The sequence below is a fragment of the Pelophylax lessonae genome, assembly GCF_965119305.1.
Source record: "Pelophylax lessonae genome assembly, chromosome: 3".
NCBI lineage: Eukaryota > Metazoa > Chordata > Amphibia > Anura > Ranidae > Pelophylax > Pelophylax lessonae.
Window position 1 is genome coordinate 624,939,813 of NC_138770.1, and position 17,131 is coordinate 624,956,943.

At 44.5% G+C, this 17,131-nt stretch overlaps 1 protein-coding gene across 1 annotated transcript in view; it reads left to right on the forward strand.

Moving 5' to 3' along the window:
* Window positions 1–17,131, forward strand: part of INTS7 (integrator complex subunit 7) — a 159,126-nt gene that overhangs the window by 62,224 nt on the left and 79,771 nt on the right. The window contains exons 15-17 of the mRNA XM_082249275.1: window positions 2,715–2,818; window positions 9,545–9,613; window positions 11,229–11,361. Of these exons, the coding sequence (XP_082105401.1) occupies window positions 2,715–2,818; window positions 9,545–9,613; window positions 11,229–11,361 (306 nt within the window). The remainder of the gene's footprint in view (window positions 1–2,714; window positions 2,819–9,544; window positions 9,614–11,228; window positions 11,362–17,131) is intronic.

The window sequence follows — 17,131 nt, forward strand, 5'->3', positions numbered from 1 at the left end:
TCCTTGTCACTGCACCTACAGCCCAGAAACCATTAATGAGAATTCTAAAGAAAATACAAAAAAGGAAATAAATGAAAAAGTATTTTTTAAAGGTATGGCTAATTCTTGCAAAAGGATTTACAAAGGTCAGACAAAATTGTGTACTCTTTTAACGTCTTTACGACTGCCCGCCGCAGAAGTACTGTAGCAGGCAGCCACTGCTGCGCAAACCGCTGTAACTGTACGTCGGTTGCGAGCAGGAGGCTAGGGGGCAAGCGCACTCCAGCTCGTCAGCGGGGAAGCCGATGCAGCGGACAGGCGGCTCTGATTGCCGCCTGACACCCGCGATTGTTCCCCGCTGAGAGAGAAGAACTGTAGGCTGTTGTAAACACAGCTGACCGTTCTTCTCCCTGGAATGATCATAGAGCCCCTGTGATCCTTCTATATAGTAACACATGTCTCTATGGTAATTTCACAAGCCACGCCCCCCCCCCCCCCCAGTTAAAATCACTCCTCTAGGCTCACATTTAACCCCTTGATCACCCACAGTGTTAACCCCTTCCCTGTCAGTGTCATTATTACAGTAACAGTGCATATTTTTAGCACTGATTACTGTAGTATTGTCACTGGTCCCCCCATAAGTGTCAAAAATGGCAGTCAGGGGTCCGATCAGTCCACCGCAATGTCACAATCCCGCAAAAAATCGTAGATCGCCGTCTATTGTTAAACCCTGGAAACAGTCGACGGTTCCCCTTGACTACAAGAAGAATAAACTTAACTGGATCATGGGTAATGATAGACTTGCCTGTATTCTCCGCAGCTTTTAGGAAATTCGATGCGACATGGGATTCATGGATACTTATCTGTAACCTAATGAATTCCTGGCTGACTCTTCCTTTCCCTTTTTTCCGTCTTTTTCTTATTTCTTTTATTTCCTTTGCTTTTCCCTGATCTACTCCCCTTTTCTTTCCTTTTTCCTCTTTCTTATATTTTTTTGGTTGGTCTGATTTTATCCAATAATTGCAAAATATTCTGATGGAACTTATAGTCCTACACTGATGATACTTATAGATATGTACAGTGGAGTTCCTTAACCTGTGTCCCCCCAACACCCCCCCCCCTTTTTCCCGCTTTTTTTTTTTCTCCCTTTTCCCACCCCCTAACTTTTTTCTTTTTTTTCCCCCTGTAACATACCCATTACCAGCACCACATAGTGAAATGGCTCGATGAGATAACATCAAGTAGGCAATCCCTAGTGGATTAGCCATGTACTCTTTGTCCATATCGATAAGATTTCATATTCTTATATACTGTCTTGTTACCCCTACTGATACTTCTACCAAGATTATTTTATGTTGAGATCGCCCTGATTAATGTCAGGAGATCCTATGTCTATGAATATTTTGAAGGAAACTCATTCCTGTACCTGTATTCGATTTCACATTAATGTTCAAAGATGTTGCCTTATTTAACGTGGTCTTTTTACTTCAATAAAAATATTGAAATATAAAAAACAGTCCGTTTCAGTTTTTGGCTAAGTGCATCCTAAATTTTCGTTTTAGGCACTGGAATTTTAATTTCGGCGCACCATTACCGCCAACGCATCAGTGGACTGCTAAGCTGCGATAAATTCAATTTTTGCTTTTAGAGGAGTTTTAAACGCTTTCTTAACCAAAGGGTTATGAAAAAAGATCCTCCTCCACTTCGTAACCTAACAAGGAACTAGATAGCATTAAAAACGTGACAGAGGTTCTAGTCATTCCTCCCACCTTTTGGCTGATGGCTGACCTTAATAAGGCCTCATGCACACGGGCATGAAAAATGCCACTTTCGGGGGTGTCTGCTGTTTTTTTTTTTTGTTTTTGTTTTTTTCTATGCCTCTAAATGTAGCTGCATGTCGGCTATTGTGCCAAGCACATGCAAGTATTTACTACTTCAGCTCTTTGGACGTACATAGTATGTTCATAGAGTGAAAAGGTAAGCACAAGTTGATGGCTGCAGCAGTATGGTTAGATTGATTACCTGTTTGTAATGCAGAGGAAGCATTTAATTACACATTTCAAACATTTTCAAACCCATTGGAATCCTGGTTATGACTGAGTACCATGTGACTTCCCTGGTTTGTTCATGTGCAGGGCAATCTGCCATACACAATGTGTTCTTCCAATGACTCTTTATTGCTGCTTTTAAATGTAGTTAAAAATTTGATTATTTAAAGTAGTTGTTAAGGCAGAAGTTTTTTTATCTTCACGCATTCTACACACTGCTCCCCCCAGCTCCCTTTAGTCTAACCTGAGCCTGATCACGATCCAGCGATGTGCATGAGAGCCAAGGCTCTCTTTTCTCATTGGCTTTTTCTGCTGTCAATCACAGCCAGTGAGGAGGGGGCGGGGCTGAGCCACAATTCATGTGTCTTATTCACACACACAGGCAGCTCGGGGAGCAAGCCAACACGAGTGCCCCTATAGTAAGCAGCATGTTATGGTGGGCACTCAGTAGGGGAAGGGGGACCCAGGAGCGCCGGCAGGGGACCCAAGAAGAGGAGAATCAGGGCTGCTCTGTGCAAAACCATTACACAGAGCAGGTAAGTGTAACATTTGTTATTTAGAAAAATTACCTGAAATTCTAGTTCTGTTTTTTTTTTTTTTTTGCTCGAGATTCTAACTTCCTGAACTGAGCTACTGCCCTGATGTATCCATGATATATACCTCAGATGCTATTTGTCTGTCTTACAGATGAAGCTGTCTATGGAAGAGTTCAAGAACCTCGCTACTCGTTATGGTGATCTGTATCAGTCTTCCTTTGATGCTGATTGTGCAACTTTGAGAAACATCGAGCTGTATCCATGAAACATATAATGTATACAAGTCCTGTGCTTGCATGTGTTAATCTATGCATTGCAGATAAATAACCAAATAATATATATTTTTTTGTAAATAGATGAAAAATGCAAGAGGTGTGTAAAGCGCATTATCATGTAACCACCAGTCAGATTGCAAAAAAAAAAAATTGAAGCTTCATTACAAGACTTTGCATATAGTCATTGCTTTCTCCACTGTGTTAAAGTGATTCTAAAGCCTAAACTTTTTTTTATACCTTAATGCATTCCTTGCTTGTTTAGGCATCAGCATCCCCCCTAATACTTACCTCAGTCGATCCAGCACTGTGCACATCTGCAGCTCTTCTGTCCTCTCACTTCCAGTTCTCGCTGGCTTTGCTGGGCATCGGGAGCCATTGGCTCCCAGTGCTGTCGATCAAAGCCAGTGATGAGGGGACGGGGCCGAGTCCCCTGCTGTGCCAATGGACACAGCAGTGGGGCTCTGAAATCGCTTCCCATGGGGGCACTGGGCAGAGAGAAGGAGCCAGGAGCGCCAGCAGTGGACCCGAGAAGAGGAGGTTTGCGCCCGCTCTTACCCGAGCCCCATCTTGATCCAGTGATTGTCTCCTGCTGCTGATAAATGTTTCTGTACTTTCTCAGCTTGTTCAAGGACAGGTCCTGAAAGAAAAGGTTCCTAGACAGGAGCCAGAGTGGTGTAGAAGAATAAACTACAGTGCCCTTCCTACTTGCAATCCAGAGATCCACATCTTCAGCATGCAGGCTTCTGGCACCTTTGCACCTCCTGTCTGTGTTGTCTACGGAATCCACTAAAACCTCAATTAATTTGACCTTTACAAAGATTAATAGATAACAAGAATTCAGTATTTTTTCAAGTAAATATTTTACCTTGGGATGATGGAGGTTTGTGTAATCAATTCTATACACCTCCCTACCTCTTCTCTGGAGATTTTGGACCCCCCTGAACTTCTTCTTATAGGTTTTTTTAAAAAAATATCAGGACGTTCTACAACCCCCAAGAGGTGGCGAATATCTCCTGTAGATTGGTTTAAAGTATATGTAAACCCTAACCTTGTAAAACAACCCCTTTCAATTTAAAAAAGAAATTAAAGGCTAAACGTGTGTGTGTGTTCATTATGAATACCTTATTTCTCTTTTGTTCATTGATGGACACAGCTCCTGATTTTCATAAACATTTCAATGGGAGGTGCCCACCCGGTTCCTTGTATGGGGTGAGTAGCTGTCCCCCTGGAGGGTTTTGGGGTGGACGTGGGCCCCTCCTTGGGATGGTCGGACCCCCGGGTTCCCCTCCTTCCCATCAGGCACCCCCCTTTCATCTGTCCCCCATCCTACCCCTTCCACTTATGCTGGGGCTGTTTGGGTGCTCTGGTCCACCACCTGGAGTGGGAGCAGGGCGCTATACTGGCGATAGGGGCTGGGGGGGGGGGGTGCGCCGCCGGCAACCAGACGTTCGGCTGTGTGGAGGGAGGGGGGTGTTTACCTGGTGGGGCCTCCTGCCAGGGCCCCTGGTCCTTCCTGGGTCTGTTCTTGAGGCCCAGGGATCCCTTCTGGGTCCCTGGAAGCCTCGTGGTGCTGCGCAGGGCTGCCGCTTTGTTGTAGCCTGTGTGTTTCTATGCAGGGCGGCCATGTTTGTGTAGTCTGGTGGCCATTTTGCGGTGGTTTCCCATTGAAAATATCAGCGATCATGACAGTGGAAACCTGTGGGTGGCGATTTCAGCAGAGGGAGCCCCTCCTCATCCCCTGGTGCTGACTCCTGTATACTTTCACTTCCTGATCGCTGCAAGTGGAGTGGAGATTATCCTGGTGGCTGCAGGTGGATGGGGTTCTCTCCCTCTATGCTGAGGATCGCTTGGTGCTTTGTGCCTAGCGACCGGGTGGTACTGCCAGCACGTGGGGTATTGTCCCTTGCAGTGTTTTACACCTTTTTTTGTGGGGTCCCCCCGGTGACTCATGGAGTTTTTGGAGCACATCTCCCCATCTGATCCCCTCTCTGAGGCTGCGGGGCCCTACCATCCATCGATGCACTGACGGCATTCCTGGAGTCCTTCGTGTCCCGGGTGGAGGTGGCTTTCGGGCGACAGCCTAGCAAAAAGCGACCCCCGCCTTCCCCTTGCCTCATCTATCTCATCAGATCCTGAATCTGATTCGGCCGCCACGGACGTCGGTCACCCTGCTGGATCTAAAACCATGTGCCCAAAATCCTCTAATAGTGAGGATGATTCCTCCACATCTGCAACCGCGCACGAAAAGGCGCCGGTGGACGCACTGATATTATCGGTGTGTGAGACCTTGACGATGGAGGACGCAGCTGCAACAGAGGCGCAGGTTCCCCTTGGCACTGACAAGCTATCCAGAGCGGCAAAGGTGTTTCCTTTTCCCGCCTATTCTGACAAAATTATCGCTAAAAGTGGGGACGACCATCGCGTCCCCTTGGCGTCCCTAAGCGATTTTTTTTAGGCATTACCCCTATGAGGAGTCCCTTATTAAGAAGTGGACTGTTGCACCCCGGCGGTGGACCCTCTGATTTCCACATTGCACACGGCAACCATGATTCCAGTTAAAGAGTCTCCGCGGAAGGGGGAGGCTGTGGCCGGCAGTATGTACACTTTGGCTGGTTTGGCACTAAGGCCAGTATTCACCATTGCCCTGGTGTCGCAAACTCCTACCGAGTGGGCTAAGCTTTTACGCCATGACCTGGAGGGAGAACAGCTCCCCCCTGCCTTTGCTGAGCTGGCGGACCAGCTGGTCCTGAGGCTGCAGTTTATCTGTGATGCCTCTTTGGATGCGACTCGCCTAGTGGTTCGGCTCTCTGTTTCGGCAGTGGTCCTTCGGCGTGTCTTTTCGCTCAAATGCTGGTCTGCGGACCAGACTTCTAAAAAGGCCTTGACTGATCTACCTTTTAAAGGAGATGGCCTGTTAGGAGCTACCCTAGATGACATAATTAAAAGTCTTACAGGGGGGGGGAAAAGTACCTTTCTTCCGCAGGCTATTAAGAGCAAGGAACCTTGTCTTAGACGTGGGTCCTCCTTCTCGGCTCAGAGGAAGGTTCTTCGTCCCTCAGGATCAACAGACAAGTGATCAAAGCCTTTTAAGGCCTCCTGTGAGGATGCAAACAAACATAGTCTGGCAAGCCGAGAGCAGGCTTCTCCAGACCCGCGGACAAGGCTCCTTCAGCATGAAGGTGCGCCCTGACCCGTATCGGGGGCGGGGGAGGCGTCTTCGCTGGTTTCCGAACTCGTTCATTTCCCTGGTACAATACAAGTGGGTCCACGAAGTCATTCGGTCCGGCTACAAGACGAGTTTCGCTCTTGTCCCCGGCATGAATCTTTTCTTCCAACTTGCCCCTGTCCCTGGATCGCTTACAGGGTCTGTTTTAGGCAGTACAAGACCTGTTACTTAAAGGGGGGAATGTCCCGGTTCCGACTTCTGAACATTTTAAGGGTTTTTTTTACTCAATCCTGTTTACAGTTCCCAGGAAGGAAGGCAAGGTGCGCCCAATCCTGGACCTCAAGGCACTGAACCGCTTTGTGTAGGTGCAGAAGTTCAGAATGGATTCCATTCGCACAGTGGTGGCATCTCTGCGTCAGGGGGATTTTCTTGTCTCTATCGACATTAAGGATGCTTACATTCACATTCAATATGTGCCGGTCCCAGCGCTTCCTCCGCTTTGCCATGGGGGAGGATTATTATCAGTTTGCGGCGTTACCCTTTGGTCTCGCCTCTGCTCCTCAGGTCTTCCCAAAAGTGCACCGATGGGGGAATCGCGGTACTGGGCTACTTGGACGACCTCCTTCTTCAAGCAGCAGAATGGTTACTTCCAGCCCTCATCGCCGTACACATTCCCGGGGGGTTAAAACTGGCAGGCAGGTTACCTCAGTCGGCAGGCGTTGGACCAAGGGGAGTAGTCCCTTCATCCGGAGGTGTTTCATCAGTTGTGTCTCCGGTGGGGCATTCCCGGGGTGGATCTGTTGGCATCTCGGCTCAACAGAAAGGTGCAGAGGTTTGTGGCTTGGTCGCGAGATCCTCTGGTTGATGCTGCAGACGCGCTGGTGGCCCCATGGGTTAGGTATCATCTCATTTACGCCTTCTCTCTCAAGCTTCTGCCAAGACTTTTACGCAGGATCGTGGCAGATGGATTCCATTCATCTTACTGATTCAGGACTGGCCTCGCTGGGCTTAGTACGCCAATCTGGTGCTGCTGGTCGCTGACATTCCTTGGAAGCTTCCTCTCAGGGAGGATCTGCTGTCCCAAGGACCAATTTTCCATCCTGCTTTACAGTCGCTGGCTTTGACGGCTTGGCTGTTGAATGCCAGGTGCTAAAGGATAGAGGTTTATCTGAGTCTGTGATTCCTATGCTGTTAAAAGCTAGGAAATCTACTTCTAGGGAGATCAACCATCCTACGTGGAAGACGTACATTGCGTGGTGTGAGTCTCTTGAGGTTCGTCCTCGCTCATTCTCGGTTGTCTTGGACCTTTACCTTCCTTAAACGAGGGTTGAACAGAAATCGGCCTTGAGTACCATAAAGGGCCAGGTGTTGGCTTTAACGGTCTTCTTCCAACGACGCTTGGCCACACACTCCCTGGTGCGTACCTTACTTCAGGGTGTCCGACATTTGGTTCCTCCAGTGCTGTCTCTGCTGCTGCCTGGGGACCTCAATTTGGTGCTTTGGGTCCTCCTGAAGCCTCCCTTTGAGAATCTTCGGGAGATTCCCTTGATTACATTGTCTCAGAAGGTGGCTTTTTTGGTGCCTATTACCTCTGGGCACAGGGTGTCGGAACTGGCGGCGTTATCCTGTCGTTCACCTTACCTGGTGATTCACAGAGATAAGGTGGTTCTCCTTTCCCTGTTAAGGCCCACTCTACTCGGGCGCTGAGTGCCTCCTGGGCCTTCCATCATCAGGTGTCAGTGACACAGGTTTGCAAGGCTGCCACCTGGGCGTCGGTGCACACTTTTACAAACTTTTATAAAGTCGATGTGTTGGCATCTGCGGATGCTTCTTTTGGCTGTAAGGTTTTGCAGGCTTCTGTTTAGAGGACCTGATCCTTTTTGAGGGGGGTATTGTTTTTTTCAGGTGAGCTTCAGTTGTTTTGGTTGAGCTCCTGAGCTCCTGTTTAAAGAGGTTGTAAACTCGCAAAAAAAACTTTTGCTCATTGCAATCCTAATTTTTAAAGCTATTGATCGCTGCCTGTCATAATCTCCTTACTTGTTTAATCTTCTTGTAATCCGTCTTGCAATGTTTGATTGCGTCAGCGGCGCATGTGCTTTCCGTCCTTAGATTCACGGCACACTCTGTGTGATGTCTCCCACTTGACATCATGCCGTGTATGTGAGTTCCGCTCTCAGCGGCACAGCTTAGAACTCTCGCGATACTGGCAGTCATTACCCAATCCCTGCTGCTTCTCAAGTGACCGTGTGATGAGATTTCGGCAGGGGAAACAAGGAAGGGCGGAAGGGGAGGCAGGCAACATTCCTCAAGATGGCGCAGCCTAATCCCGGAAGACAAGTTTTTTCAAACTACTAAAAAATAGCAAGTAAGAGGCGTTTTTACATCCATTACACTGTGCAATGATTGAAAATATGTTTTATAAGGACTGTACATGAAAAACTGGAAACGGAATGCAGAGTTTACTTCCCCTTTAACTGTTTAGCCTTGGTAATTTTTTTGCTGTTCCCACCCCTCATGTTTAACACTGCTTTGGGACGTCCCAATGGTTATGAAGATCAGGAGCTGTGTCCGTCAATGTACGAAAGAGAAAATGGGATTTTTGACTTACTGTAAAATCGATTTCTCTGATGTTCATTGATGGACACAGCACCCACCCCTCTGTGGAGTTGTAATTCTTCTGACACTGCTTGTAACAAACGTGAGTGCCTATAGCAGGGAGAGGGAGGTTATACCCCCTGGGACTGCCCAAAGGCCTGGCCAGATATTTTTCTGCTTAGTGTCCTACTCCTGTAGGGGGGAGTATAACCCAATGGTTATGAAGATCAGGAGCTGTGTACATCAATGAACATCAGAGAAATGGATTTTACGGTAAGTCAAAAATCCATTTTTTTTTCGCTTTTTATAAAAAAAAAAATCATTGCATAACCTCTGTTCTCAGCTGCATAGAGCTAGGGGAGGGAGAAGCAGCAGCACCCTGGTCTTCCTAGTGAATGGCTGTGCTGGGAGGGGGGGGGGTGTCAGGACAAGTCTGATCATTGGAGGAGAGCGGGTTGAGTTCCCAGCACAGCTAGAGAACTGAGTTCGCTGTGCTCTCATGCATAGTGTGGTAATTTTTTTTTATAGGAAAGCAGAGAGACTGGAAGGAACACCAAGAATTTTATACAAAGGAAGCAATTCCAAAAGAACAGGTTACTTTTTCATGCAAGTACATGGTACAGCAGGCACATATCGGGGAATTTGCAATGTTGGGTTTACATTTTCTTTAAAAAGATTTGCTATGCAAAATATACAAAAGCTACACGCTGCCAAATTTGTGTTTCGTTTGTTTTTTTTTCTTTAATGAGCTTTATTGACTTACATAGTACAAAAGTGTAATGCCTCCCACCGGACTATGCTTCTTTTCCTTGTAACTTGTTTTACCCCAATAGATACTAAGATGGAGATTTTTAACTGATCCATTTATGTGACTGTAGAAGAGTGTACACCGTGTGGTCTGTATTTGAATATTCCTTTGGTTTTCCTTAGCTGCTCTTCTGTCAGACAACAACAAAGTTGCCTTTTAATATCTCACACCATAGAAGCTCTAATCTTGGATCCGGATTCTTGCAGGTAGGACAAAAGCAATTTCCTTTTTTCCATATGTACATGGAGTGCCAGACAACCCTTTTTATGGATAGTGCGGAATAGGAGTTAGAAGCGTTTTGTGTCTTTGCCTTTACTTTGTTTCCAGTGACTAAATAGGAAGTGGGGAAAAATCTCCCACAGAATAAAAAAGCAAAACAGGTGCCGTATCACATACAAAGTTTCCACATAACATACACACATACACATAGATATATAGTCCAACTACAGATTCATACACAAATTGCTCACTTTTCTGTGTGAGTGATTGCAAGTGCTTCCTAATCAATGCTTCATGTGCCATACATACAGTGCTGATGATCTTCATGTACTACTCATACTCCCCCTTGTGAAGATGCACTCACTTTATGACCCCTTAACTTAATAAGTAGGTCTCAATGTGCTTTTTGATATTTGTGCCAAATCCACAAGGGTTTCTTCCTTTCCCAATCTGTCCTCTGGTGCCAGCATTCAATACCATTCTCCAGCTCCCTCCATGCCACCTAAAGAAGAATTTTGGAAAGATCTGTGCATAGTGTAATCTTTTTTTTTTTCAATCAAATACAGCCAATTACACGCGTACATTGGATGGTGTCACAGCATTTTGCCTTGTAACAATCCTGCCACTACCAGACTTATGGGATGATTGTCACAGGGACAGAAAGTGATGCAAAATCTTCAGTTTTACTTTTTTTTTACCAGTACAGGAGGTGAGGGGGAATTTAGTGGGGGGCCCCTGTTTCTGTTACAACTCTCTGTTAAAAAAATTCCTTTCATTTCCTGTTTTGTCTTTGAGATTATGATCTAAAAGAAGCCCACAGACTGCGGTCTGACACTTTCCAAAACTAAAAATGTTTTGGTTATCCTTTTAACATTAAAGTGCAACTCCAACCCAAAACTTGGTTTAGATTATATTTGGGTAGTGTTTTTTTATTTTTTTGCCTCCTGTTATCCCCTTACTTTCTGTTCCAAAGACAGGTAGTTACAGGGATAGGAAATGCCATCCTATCTCTCCAGTGGGGTAACAGACAGAGATAAAATAGAGTGAGACAAAGGTAGAACTTGTTGAAACAGAGCTCCACTCAAAAGGAGAAGTTCCACTTTAGGGCCTCCTTCCCGGCTCCTATTTGTGAAACAGAGCTTTTGGGGAGGGGGGTACCAGATTTTGACAGGTACCCACTCCTCTTCCGCTCTGGTCTCCTTCCTCCCGAGGGCTTCTGGGACACATGACAGGTCCCAGAAGACTTCGGGACCAGTCGCAGCACAGCGCCTGCATTGCAGGGACCTTCCTTTAGGATTTTTTATTTTGACATAGTGGCTTTAATTACTTTTAGAAAGGGTGATGAAACCTGCAGCTTATAAGACCAGTTTTCTGGGGATAAAATAGTATAGTTCTTCTGCAAATCTGAAACAAAATACTAAGAAAGCAAGTAGGCAACATTGACTGAAGTATTTCATATCTTATTCCCTAAGGTTATCCCCAGTGCAGCTCTCATGACATCTAGTATGACTCAGTTCTTCATTTTACTGTCAGACTGTATTTAGAATCAAGTACATCTCTAAAGTTGTTTGTTGCACAGGTTAACTATCTGTGACCTTACAGTTTCCAGGAATGCAGTTTCAGTGGGTCTATACAAGCGGACAGTGAATATGAACGCAGAATGGTGTCTGTCTTTAACCAGGTTCTGGAGGAAGTTGAGCTTCTGGGAAGAAAAAACCCTCCAGTATCTTATCTGGTAAGCAAACATTGATAGATATGCATTCTTTTTAAATGATTACAAACCATTCCGTTTAAAATAGAAATGAAATGCAAAACATTTTTGTATAGATATACAAAAAAATGTTATAAATATCTTTTTTTTGTAAGGGATCACATTCCCTCTGTTCTCTGCTGCATAAGAGCTGGAGGGAGGAGAAGCAGCAGCACACTGAGCTTCCCAGCAAATGACTGTGCAGAAGGGGCGTGTCAAGACAAGTCTGATCATTGGAGGAGAGTGGGCTGAGTTCCCAGTATAGCTAGAGAACTGACCACGTTGAGCCCTCCTGCTTAGTGTGGTCAGTTTTTATTAGGAAAGCAGAGGGACTGGCAGGAACACCAGGGCATTTCACACAAAGGAAGCAATACAAAGAGAACAGGATACTTTCCCACACAAGTACAGTACATGGTACAACAGCCACATATATGGAATATGAAGTGTTGGGGTAACAAACATTTTAACCTTTTCACTTCCAGAGCCATTTTTGAATTTTTTGCACACACGTTTAAAAAATAATTTTAGGCTTGAAGATTACAGGAAATCCCCTAACATTATATATTTTCTGAATGCAGACCCCCTACAGCATAAAATAGTGGTAGTTCCAATTTTTTATGTCACATGATATTACCGCAAAGGTCTAGGAAACACAAAATTTCAGGTAAAAACAACAAATTAAAGTGAATTTTAGGGCAAACGAAAATAATAAACTAACCAAATTTTAAAATATAAAAGATGAGGTTGCACCGAGTAAATAGATACCCAACATGTCAAAACCTAAAACTTTGTGCGCCCGTGAAATGGCAACAAAACTTTGTCCTCTATGTTGTCTATAGGCGACGATTCATAAGCCCCCTATAGGTCATCAGTTATAGGTCATCAGTTTAGTGTTATGGAGGAGGTCTTATGCTAGAATTATTGCTCTCACTCTGGCATGCACAGTAATATGTACCATGTGTATCGCAATCAACTTTCATGCGTAGGCACCCTGACACGTGTGTTTGTTTGCCTGTGAATATATGTGGTGGTGGGGGGGCAGTCTCATGAAAACATATTTTTTTGGGGGGTGGGAGATTTTTATGTGCTTGGGTGTAACTTTTTTTTTTTTTTTCATTACATAGGGGACCAATTCCCTTCTGTGATAAATTTAGTTGACAGTTTCTCTTTAATGAGACATGCAGGGTCTAAAAGACCCTGCATGTCTCTTATAGGCTCCACTCAATGTATTGCAATTACATCGCATTGCAATCACATTCCTTCCCAGCTATGCTAGCGGGGGACACCTGAGAGGTTGACCCGGAAGTGATGTCATACACGCTGCTTTCCTGGTCACAGCAAGAAGGGGGTGGAGAGTGGACATGTGTCTGTTTTTCTCCCTCCCCTCCACCTGCAAGCATGTCGGTTCCGGGCCTGCAGATGGGCATCAGAGCCTAGAATATATGCCGGAGGGACGCCATTAATGGAGGTGTGTGGAAGCAATCGTGCGGCAGCGGAGCTACCCAAAAGCTTCTGTCTGCCAAGACAGTACAAATACCCCCAAATATCTATCATTTTGGAAAGTAGACAGTCCAAGGTATTTAGTAAGAGGCATGGTTAGTTTTTTAAGAGGTCATTTTTTTGGCATAATTTTTTGGAGAATTCAATTAAATTAAATGTCTTCTTTTTTTTCACAAAGTTGTCATTTTAACAAGTTTTGTCTCACACACAGCGTAGACATACTTATTACACCCTAAAACACATTCTGCTATGCCTCCTGAGTATGGGGATACCACATGTATGAGAGTTTTACACAGCCTGGATGCACAAATGGGCCCAAAATTCAAGGAGCACCTTTGGGCTTTCAAGGAACATAAATTACGCATCTATTTTCCTGACTGCCTAGCACATTTTTGGAGGCCCTTGAGCACCAGGACAGTGAAAACACCCACAAAATGACCCCATTTTGGAAAGCAAACACTCCCAAAGTTATAGTGACTCATAGTGAGTCATTTGAAATTGTCATTTTTTTTTGCCACAAGTTTTTCTAGAAAGCAGAAATGAAAATGTACTTTTTTACACAGTTGTCAAGTTATTTCTAACAAGCATCATAGGCATACTTGGAATTACCGGGCCAAAACACATTCTGCTAATCATTCCAAGTATGGGGATACCACATATGTCAGAGTTTTTTACAATTAGCCACACAGAAGGAAAATCCAATGGCCAATGCCTATAAGTAGCCTGTATAGTGTTCTGCAATCCCTACAGTGCGTCCAGAAAGTATTTAGAGCGCTTCAGTTTTTTTTTCACATTTTGTTATGTTACAGCCTTATTCCAAAATGGATCTAATTAATTATTTGTCTTCAATTCTACAAACAATACCAATAATGACAACGTGAAAGAAGTTTATTTGGAATCTTAAAAACTAAAAAAAAATCCCATGTTTTTAAGTATTCACAGCTTTTGCTTAATAGTTTTTTGAGGCAAATTTGGCACCAATTACAGCCTCAAGTCTTTTTGAGTATGATGCTACAAGCCTGGCACACCTGTTTTTGGGCAGTTTCTCCCATTCTTCTTTGCAGGACCTCTCAAGCTCCATCATGTTGAATAGGGACCACAGCACGGTGCACAGCCATTTTCAGATCTCTCCAGAGATGTTCAATCAGGTTCAAGTCTGGGCTCTGGCTGGTCCACTCAAGGGCATTCACAAAGTTGTCCTGTAGCCACTTCTTTGTTATCTTAGCTGTGTGCTTAGGGTCGATGTCCTGTTGGAAGATAAACCTTCACCCCAGAATCAAGAATGTCTCTGTACATTGCTGCATTCATCTTTCCCTCGATCCTGACTGGTCTCCCAGTTCCTGAAAAACATTCCCACTGCATGATGCTGCCAGCACTATGCTTTACTGTAGGGATGGTATTGGCCAGTGTTGGGATAGTTACTCAAAAAATGTAACTAGTTACTAGTTACTTCTGTAAATTGTAACGAGATTACTTTACTAGTTGCTGCATTTGAAAAGTAACTTCACTACTTATTACTTTACTTTCCTCTTTCTTAATTGGCCGTGTAGAAGAAGATACATGACACTCTTTCTGCATAAAGTTTATTGTATAAACACAGGCCTTGGGAAACATGAGAACAAAACCTGAAAAAAACAGAATAAAACCTAAAGTGCAACAAAAAGTCATAAACTTCATCCCTCTCCATTCTTCGAAATAACGATTGTATTGCACGGCTTGGGTAACGCAGGAAATTGCGTTCCTATAGCCTAGTAAAGTAGTGTAGTTACCAATATTAGTATTGTAACTAGTTACGTTACTTCGTTACCAAAAAAAGTAATGTAGTTACTGTATTCCGTTACTTTGTAACTTGTTACCCCCAACACTGGTATTGGCTAGGTGATGAGCAATGCCTGGTTTCCTCTATTCAGGCCAAAGAGTTAAACCTTTGTTTCACCAGACCAGAGAATTTTGTTTCTCATGGTCTGAGAGTCCTTCAGGTGCCTTTTGGCAAACTCCAGACGGGCTGTCATTTGCCTTTTACTGAGGAGTGGCTTCCGTCTGGCCATTCTACCATACAGGCCTGGTTGGTGGAGTGCTGCAGAGATGGTTTTTCTTCTGGGAGGTTATCTTTTCTCCACAGAGAAATGCTGGAGCTCTGTCAGAGTGACCTTCGGGTTCTTGGTCACCTTCCTGTACATATATACACTGTTTCAGATGGTGTCAAACTTGTGTGGCGGCTACCAGGTGAGAAGTACAAAGACAAGTGTGTCTTGCCTACAGTCAAGCATGGTGGTGGGAGTGTCATGGTCTGGGGCGGCATTAGTACTCCTGGCACTGGGGAGCTATGATTCATTGAGGGAACCATCAATGCCAACATGTACTGTGACATCCTGAAGCAGAGCATGATCCCCTCCCTTCAGAGACTGGGCCGCAGGGCAGTATTCCAACTTAACGTCCCCAAACACACCTCCAAGGTAACCACTGCCTTGCTAAAAAAAGCTGAGGGTAAAGGTGATGGACGGACCAAGCATGTCTCCAGACTTAAACCCTATTGAGCATCTGTGGGCCATCCTCAAACCAAAGGTGGAGGAGCGCAATGTCTCTAACATCCATCAGCTCTGTGATGTCGTAATGGAGGAGCGGAAGAGGACTCCAGTGGCAACCTGTGAAGCTCTGGTGAACTCCATGCCCAAGAGAGTATGCTGGAAAATAATAGCACAAGAGGGTTAAGGCAGTGCTGGAAACTAATGGTGGCCACACAAAAGATTGAAACTTTGGCACCAATTTGGACATTTTAACTTAGGGGTGTACTCACTTTTGTTGCCAGCGGTTTAGACATTAATGGCTGTATGTTGAGTTATTTTGAGGGGACAGCAAATTTACACTGTTATACAAGCTGTACACTCACTACTTTACATTGAAACAAAGTGTAATTTCTTCAGTGTTTTCACACAAAAAGATATAATAAAATATTTACTAAAATGTGAGGAGTGTACTGTATATAACAAAATGTTTTCAGCAGTATATTTAACGGGGCAAAAGTGAGCAAATAAAAAATCCATTGGTAAGATTTACAAATAGTTTACTTTTAAATGTATTTTTTTTTAACTGCAAGAAGTGCAAGTACCAGAGTTTGACTTAGTGTTAACCTCTTGCTGTCCCTGAGTACAGCAGAGCTCAGGCTGGGAGGAGGCGCAGCAGCATATGAAGCCAGTCAACTGTGCTGCTGTGCTTATGTCCTATAAAGGAACATTCTGTTCAGAGGAGATAACAGAATGGCAAAGGGATGAGCTCATCAGTCTGCTGCTTTTCTTTGCACTTTCCAGTCACAGACTGGGAGAGTGACAAGACCTGTCTTCTCCTGCCAGACAGGGCGGTGCTGCTGTGCTGTGCAAATCTCAGGACTGGATGAACAGAAATCCAAATCCTCTGGAGGTAAAACAGCTCTCATTTATGAATTTCATTTGTGTATTCAGCTGTTTGCCTCATCCTAATTCTGACTCCCACCCCCTCCCCTTCCTCCTTTCAAACTGCAATATAAAATGTATTACCTATAATGTTAATTTGGACTTTACACTGCCAATCTTTACTGCCTCCCATTGACCTGCACCATTATATTTTATGGTGTCTACCAGGACATGTGCCAATTTGAACAGCAGCACTGGGAGTCCCAGAAGATGAAAGGCGATCCCATCCCTGCATAGGTGAGGCACTCTAAAGTCTCACTAATCAACATTTTAGGTAATACATTTTGTTCTCAGAATTATTGCAGAAAGGTCAAGGACAGAATTTGAATGGTGCATTTAAAGGTGCACTTCTTCCCCAAACACAGCTGTTTTCTTTTGGCTTTCTTGATCTGTCAGAACAGAACAGTTCTGGTGAAGCAAACAGCATAGGGACAATGGCTCACTGTATTACACAAAGAGCCTTTCCAGGGTAATACAGTGGTGAAAGTGAGGGTGGAGGCCAAGGCATTCCATCATTTGCTTATATATTTGTAAGTAATCTACCACTGAGTACAAAAAGTAGCCTGCCAATATGACATTAAATATTTAGTCCACTCAAATAATTGTGATGCCAGGAACAAAGACCAGGCCCCTACTTGCAAAGAATCCACAGCTTTAATGTGCAACTGCTTCCCATTGGCAACAGATGGTGCAACAGAACTCCAAGCAGAAAATGAACTCCTCTCAAAAGAAATAGTCAGCAACCAAGGTGATCAGCTCACCACATCTGGCAGTATCTAAATGAAAAATGAAGTAGGTTTTATCCA